General features: G+C 35.8%; 1 protein-coding gene and 1 non-coding gene across 3 annotated transcripts; both read left to right on the top strand.

Annotated features, from left to right (window-relative positions):
* Nucleotides 1-546: 546 nt before the first annotated feature.
* Nucleotides 547-2,165, top strand: LOC120133306 (60S ribosomal protein L28-2-like). 2 transcript variants are annotated; one of them, XM_039149912.1, is made up of 4 exons: nucleotides 585-683; nucleotides 779-965; nucleotides 1,235-1,380; nucleotides 1,938-2,163. In XM_039149912.1, exons 2-4 carry the CDS (start codon nucleotides 800-802, stop codon nucleotides 2,076-2,078), a joined length of 453 nt encoding a protein of 150 aa, XP_039005843.1. In that variant the 5' UTR covers nucleotides 585-683; nucleotides 779-799; the 3' UTR covers nucleotides 2,079-2,163. The 2 variants fall into 2 exon arrangements, 1 of the variants encoding a protein (XP_039005843.1); XR_005517082.1 differs by having other exon boundaries at nucleotides 547-683; nucleotides 789-1,380; nucleotides 1,938-2,165.
* Nucleotides 1,627-1,716, top strand: LOC120133356. Its single transcript, XR_005517088.1, has one exon. It is a non-coding gene; the product is annotated as a small nucleolar RNA R24 (small nucleolar RNA).
* Nucleotides 2,166-7,740: the final 5,575 nt, after the last annotated feature.

Raw genomic sequence — 7,740 nt, forward strand, 5'->3', positions numbered from 1 at the left:
ATTTTATTTTTCAATTGACTTCACTTGCAGGCTTATTTAGGGATATATCATCCTTTTTGAGATTATTCACGTGTAACCTATCCACTGCCATTTATTTAGTTTTTAGAAGACTCGCTTCATTTTACCTTTCAAAGTTTGCTTATTTTTAATTTATCCTTTATATCGTACATTTAATACGTGATTGAGTTGATATTACAAATTATTAGGAGGATAAAATAGTTTTTCAAGTGAGAACAAATAGTATTTTGATAACTTTTTTGTCATTTTATATTTTGATATAATTTGTAAATAAAAAAATTAAAACTATTATTTAAGAATTAAACATGAAACTAATGAGTTTATGTATTATTTTATTTATGATCTATATGAATGAGTATGATAAAATCTAATATTTTAAAATGTTTCTATAAAAGTAATTTGATTACCTTTTAAGAACTATTTTAAATTATAATAATATGAACAAAATATTTTAGTATTTAAAACAGAAACAAAAATATTTAGTGATCGAAAGAATAAAAAAATATAAACGCTATAAATATTAATTTGACGGGCTGCAAAAGCCCAAAAACAAACCTGAAAAGGAGCCGTAGAAACCCTAGTCTGTAATCAATATATATTTGTTAATCTCGATAGTTTCTTTCTGCCACGTTCGTCCTAATATTATTAAACCCTGAAATCAACAGGTTATTTTCTTACTTTAGCACAATTTAATAGTTCGTTTCTGATTTTACTTACTGTGTTCGGAGGATTTTAATATTAGTGAGTGGATCTGGTGCAGTGACGTGCAGGGAAAGAGCAAATGGCGACAGTTCCCGGACAGTTGATCTGGGAGGTAGTTAAGAAGAACAATTGTTTTCTGGTGAAGCAATTTGGAAGAGGAACTGCTGGCCTTCAGTTCAGCAAAGAGCCGAACAATATGTACAACCTCAACTCCTACAAACATTCTGGTATTGATGGGATTTTGATTTGAGGATTTTGATCTCAGGTTTATTGGAAACTTGATATCGTAGTTATTTTACTTTGCTTTCCTTACTCATTTCGGTAAAAGCGAAATGGAAACGATGTTATCTGCGTACGCAACTAATTTTATAGATAAATGCTTAAGAGTTGATGGGAAATGATAATTGATGTAGAACTCAAACAAAGGTAGAATAGTCCGGATCTGAAAAGTTGAATTTATGACTTTTACAAGCTATGATGCCTATTTGCCTAATACATTTTCTTTAATCTTTTCCGTTACCATTCAAAGCGGGGGCAAAAGATCAGTATGTGCTGCTAGCAACCACCAAGACTAAGAAGCAGAACAAGCCTTCCAGCTTGCTTCACAAGTCTGTCATGAAAAAGGACTTCTCCAGTATGGTCAAAGCAGTCAAAAACCAGGTAAATAGATATAGTTTTCTGAAACATCTCTTCACTCTTTTACTAGGTTTGCCGTCAATGATTTACTAATTGTTGGGCTTGTCTTGCATTCTAAAGAAATTGTTTGTCTAATCTCACATTTAAAGCCACCTTTTTATTTCTTATCCAATATTTGGTCCTAAAGCTACGGGGTTAATTTGTTGGATTACTTGAGATATGTCAAAAGGAGTTGTTTGCTTGCATTCGAATATAAATTTTCCTGGAGATCTTGCAGTGATGAAGCAATAACGTGTAAGAAGGATCTGTTTGTTGGGTTCTTTTGTGAAATGCACTTGTTACGCTTGGCTTCTGAGCTTTGAAAGTTGTATTAAGTGTTTCAATGCTTATTGCTGTGGTTATTCATATAGGTTTTCATTAATAGTCTGAGACTCTTATGCATCTCTCAGTGATATCCGGGTATCCGGGCAGTTTAGTTTTAGGTGTTTTTCTGGTTGGTTATATAAGTCAAGTCACTTCTCACCATAATGTTCTATTTTATGAATATTATTTTCTCATGATGTATGTTCCAAACATTACAGGTGACAGACAACTACTACAGGCCTGATTTAACAAAAGCAGCCCTTGGAAGGTTGAGCGCTGTGGACAGGAGTCTGAAGGTAGCCAAGTCTGGTGTCAAGAAGAGGAACAGGCAAGCATTGAAGGTTCGTGGCAGAAAGTGAGCTAGACCTTTCATGTTGTATGTGCTCTGCTATTTTCTCTACACCAGACAATTTTTTACCTCTTTTTCGAAATTGTCCTTTTTTTGTTCGATAGAATTGTCTTATTTTCATTGATACTTTTTAGAATTTTAAATCTACATTACTTCAACAGAATGGATCAGCATGATTCTTTGTTTAATAATTTGGCTATTTTACTTTCTAATTTTCACCTGTATTGAGAAAAGTACATCATTTGGCTCTACCTGTCTGCCATTGCAATTATATAGCCAACAATTATCATCCTTTACAAAAGAAAATCTTGCATCTTTTGTTTGTATATAACAAAGGGGTAAATCATAATGTGTGTAGATAATATGGAATTATAATTGTTTAAGGCTTTTCTTACTTGGAATTATTCAGATTACTTAACATTTGGTATTGCCAATGGCTGACCGCTATACCAGAAAGCTGAATGCTAATGTAAGAATCTATTGAAAAAAAAACTAAAATAAAGAGCAAGTGGGCAACGAAGTTTTAGAAACCAGCGCACTGATGAATTGCTTATCCATAATCAGAATATTCGTTATTGGTTTTCCGTTTGCGATTCTTGAATACACAATTTTAGACAAAAAAGAAGAAGCATACCAAAAAACAAATGTTGCCGAAAGGTATTTACCAATGCAACATAATTTGTAATGTGAAAATGTCTTAATTCACAATGTTGCTCTTTAACAACACTTGCTTTCTCTATCTCACCATATTTCTTATCCATTTTGAACTTTAAAATCTTGTGCTGTTGTTCATATTTGACCCCTGAACATAGCAGGTGTTCGAAAACACTGGACTCTAATCAACTCTTGACATCATTCTTTTATGGTATCTAACCTTGTTGAAAACTTTCTGGTAATTGAAACTTGAAAGTTCAATAAATTTAAACGGTTCCAGAGGCGTTGAAGGACGTGGATAGCATAATCAAGGTTTCCGTTCGATTCCATAATTAGAGTTAGAGATCATAATATGAGTACATCAAAAATTGGTTCTTGATTCGTTTTTTTAGAAGTTTTTCTAATAATATAATGACTATTTTGGGTTGGTATGAGAATTTTGTTTTTATTTGAATTTTTCATAATAAAATGTACATTGGTCCCTCTTTTAATATTTAATTCATAATACTATATTTTTTATAATCTCATACTATTAAATAAAATCTATGACCCAAAATATATAATAAAATAATAAGTCAAAATGGAACAATAAAAGGATTTAAGATAAATAAATAAATAAATATATATATATATATATATATATATATATATATTAGAAGAGCCAAATTGTGAATTAAACCTATGAAAATAATAGAGAAAGCGGTAAATGTTGGGAAATAAAACGAGAACGAATAATTTTCCTATAACCAGATTAGTGAGAATGCGAAATAAAAGCGGAAAAATAATACCCGAAATTGATAATGGAGTTCAACTAATTATGCCTACGTCTTCGGACTGCTGCAGATCTTTTACTAAAGAGAGAAAATTTACAGGTGTTTACAAAACACTCACAACTCACAAGAAAACTCTCTAGTATTGGGAGAAAGAAATGATTTGGGATAATTTTGAAGCTAAATGGGTTAGGGTATTTTATAGTTGAAGCTTAATGAATAATCTTGTAAATACCCTAAAGTGTGCAGGGACTAAAATGCAATTTCTCCATCCACTTTTCAAAAATTGCTGCTCCTTTGTTGAAACTCATTTTAGCAGTGCCAAACTTTGAAATAAACCATTGTGCGGTGTCAACTTTGCTTGACTTTCAACAATCTCCCACTTGAAGACTGATTTTAATCTGTCTTCACACCTTGATCAATGCAACAACATTTCTGCTCTTGTTACTCTAGCATGCCAACTGAAGGTGAACACAACTTCAGTTTGTCCGTAGTCACCATCTTTGTTAACTTGTCTACCGAATTTTGAGCTCAACTAATATTTTCAAGTTTCAAAATCCCATCTTCCAGAAGAGACCAGATAAAATGATATCGTAATTGTATGTGCTTCGTCCTGGAATGAAAAGACGGATTCTTCGCTAGATGGATAACATTTTGATTGTCGCAATACAAGACATTGTTTTCTTATTTCTTGCCTAACTCTTCCAAGAAACTTTGGACCCAAACCATCTCCTTGTTGGATTCCGTAACAGCGACATATTCTACTTTAGTTGTGGATAGAGCAATTATCTTCTGTAGTTGAGAAACCCAACTCACTGCAGTACCTCCTATAGTATAGACATACCCTGTAGTGCTCCTTCTGATATCAACATTTTCGGCTAAGTCAGCATCTACATAGCATGTCAGTATCGTATCTCCACCTTTGAAACAAAGTGCTTTGTTTGTGGTACCCCGTAGATATCTGAGGATCCATTTCACTGCTTCCCAGTGTACATTGCCTGGATTATTCATGTACCTGCTAACAGCTCCCACTGCATGAGCAATATATGATCTAGTACAAATCATGGCATACATCAGACTTCTAATTGTTGAAGCCTATGACACCTTCACCATGTGTGCACGTTCTTCCTCCGTCTTTGGTGACTGTTCTTTGGAGAGTCTAAAATGAACACCTAAAGGTGTACTTATTGGTTTAGCATCATACATGTTGAACCTGGAGAGTAATTTGTTGATGTACTCAGCCTGTGATAACATCAAAGTCCTCATCTTTGTGTCTCTCTTAATCCTCATCCCAAGAATCTGCTTTGCAACGCCTAGATCTTTCATTGCAAACTGCTTCGACAATTTTTGCTTCAAGTTTATTATCTCTTGCATGTCTGAGCCTGCAACGAGCATGTCATCAACGTACAACAATAAAATAATGAAGCTGTTTTCGAACTTCTTGATGTAGCAACAATTATCTGCTTGGCATTTGGTAAAACCACTGCTACTCATGAACCTATCGAACTTCTTGTACCACTGTCTAGGAGCTTGTTTTAAACCATACAAGCTCTTCTTCAACCTGCATACCAGGTTTTTCTTGCCTGCCTCTATGAAGCCTTCTGGCTGCCTCATATAGATTTCTTCCTTCAAATCACCATGAAGAAAAACTGTCTTTACTTCTAACTGCTCAAGATATAGATTCTCTGCAGCTACAATTTTCAACATCAGTCTGATTGTAGACAGTTTCACGACTGGAGAGAAAATTTCATTGTAGTTAATAAATTCTTTTTGCTAAAAACCTTTGACAACCAATCTTGCTTTGTAGCGTTTGCTCCCATCGTGCTCTTCTTTGATCCTGTAAATCCACTTGTTATGGAGAGCTTTCTTGCCTGATGGTAATTCAGCTAATTTCCATGTATGATTTGACATAAGCAAGTCCATCTCATCTTTCATGGAAGACTCCCACTTGACTGAATCCTCTACCTACATTGCTTCATCATAGCACTCTGGTTCACCATTGGTAGTCAACAACAAGTAGTGCAAAGAAAGAGAATAACGCTGGGTTGGTTTAAGAATTCTGGAGGAGCGTCTCAATTCTGATGTACCTAGTTCTTCTTGAACTTCTTCAGGACTGATCTGAACATCATTTCCAGAAATCTCCTCAAACTCAAAAAATTCCTTTGTTTCAGTTTCGGTATTGGAGCTACTTGATTCTACGGTTGACCTATCTTTGTACATCATATTCTCATTGAAAATGACATATCTGCTTCTGATGATCTTTTGATTTTCGTAGTCCCAAAATCGGTAACTGAACTCATCACCACCATAACCAACAAAGACACATTTGTTGGACTTGGCATCAAGTTTACTTCTTTCAGCAGAATTTATGTGTACATAAGAAATACAACCAAATACTCTTAAGTGTGAAAGGTTTATTTCTTTCTTTCTTCAAACTTCCTCTGGTATTTTACCATCCAAGGGAACTAAGGGCCCACGGTTGATCAAGTAAGCTATAGTGTTGATAACTTCAGCCCATAGCATTTTGGACAAGCCAATATGTATCCTTATGCTTCTGGCACGTTCATTCAGAGTTCTGTTCATGCGCTCTGCTACGCCATTCTGCTGTGGTGACATGGGAACTGTTGTCTCCATCTTGATCCCATTATTTGCGCAGAAATCTTTGAATCTACTATTTCTGTACTCTCCTCCATTATCAAACCTCAACCGCTTGACTTTCAAAATAGTCTCATTTTCCACCATGGCCTTCCATTTTCTAAAGGTATCAAAGACTTCTGATTTCTTCTTTAGAAAATAGAACCACACATTCCTTGTAGAATCATCGATGAATATGACATAATATAGTGAGCCTGCAAGATTGGGAACTGGAGATGGTCCCCATACATCAATATGAACCAACTCTAACTTTTCTGCCTTGTGTGACTTGCCAATCTTTGCAAAATTGACTTTCTTTTGTTTGCCAAAGATGCAATTCTCACTTAGTCCGACATCTATATTCTTTAGATCCGACAGCTTCCCTTTTGACAAAAGTGTCTTCATCCCTTTCTCGCTCATATGGCCAAGCCTTTGGTGCCATAAGTTTGATTTTCCATCAACATCTGCTACTGCAATGATATTCTCTAAATTTGAGGTTACATAGAGAGTACCAGTCTTCTTACCACGAGCGATGACAAGTGCTCCTTTGGTAATCTTCCATTCACAGCCTGAAAATGTTGTACTATATCCTTCTCCTTCTCCATCAAGTTGTCCTATAGAAATCAAATTTCTTTTGAGGCTAGGAATATGTCTCACTCCTTTCAGCGTCCAGGTGGTCTAGTTTGACAACTTTAATCGGATGTCTCATTTTCCGACGATCTTCAAGGTTTCATCATCAGCTAGATAAACCTTCCCAAAATCACCACTGACATAGTTCTCTATGATTTCTTGGCATGGGGTGGAGTGGAAAGATGCCCCTGAATCCAAGATCCATTATTCAATCGGACTGTTGACGCTTAGAATCATGGCATCACCTATCTCCTCTGTCATGTTGGCAGATTTCTGTGCGTCGGTATCTTTCTTCGGTGCTCGACAATCTCTTTTAAAGTGACCCTTCTTGCCACAATTATAACAGTTAAAATATTTCTTTCCCGTTCTTGATTTTCCCGTTCTAGATTTCGATCTGCCACGATTTGAATTTCTTTTTGAAGTTCTCCCTCCAGACTCCATGTGCAAGGCTGAGGAGCTTGATGCTTCACCCGATTCTCTCCGTCGAATTTCTTTACTCAATACCAGATCCCGAATATCGTCGAATTTCAATTTACTGTTTCCCGACGAGCTGCTGACTGCTGTAACAGTAGCATTCTAACTATCTGGTAGAGATGATAAGAGAATTAAAGGTCGAACTTTATCGTCGAATTCAATTTCCACGGAACTCAACTGGGTTGTGATTGTGTTGAGTTCATTTAGGTGTTAAGCTACTTATGCCCCTTCCGCCATCCACAAATTGAATAATCGTCTCATCAAGTGAACTTTGTTTGAGGCCGATGACTTCTCATACATACTGGAGAGAGCCGCCATAAGAACCGCCGTGGTCTTTTCCTTTGCTATGTTGAAAGCAACATTGCAGGATAACGTCAGTCAGATAACTCCGAGGGCTTGTCTGTCGAGAAGAGCCCAGTCTTCATTCTTCATGCCCTCTGGTTGCTTTCCTGAGAGAGATTGATATAGATTTTTCTGGTACAGAAAATCTTCAATATGCATCTTCCAAAA

The sequence above is a fragment of the Hibiscus syriacus genome, unplaced genomic scaffold (assembly GCF_006381635.1).
Source record: "Hibiscus syriacus cultivar Baekdansim isolate YM2019G1 unplaced genomic scaffold, ASM638163v2 tig00110578_pilon, whole genome shotgun sequence".
Taxonomy (NCBI): domain Eukaryota; kingdom Viridiplantae; phylum Streptophyta; class Magnoliopsida; order Malvales; family Malvaceae; genus Hibiscus; species Hibiscus syriacus.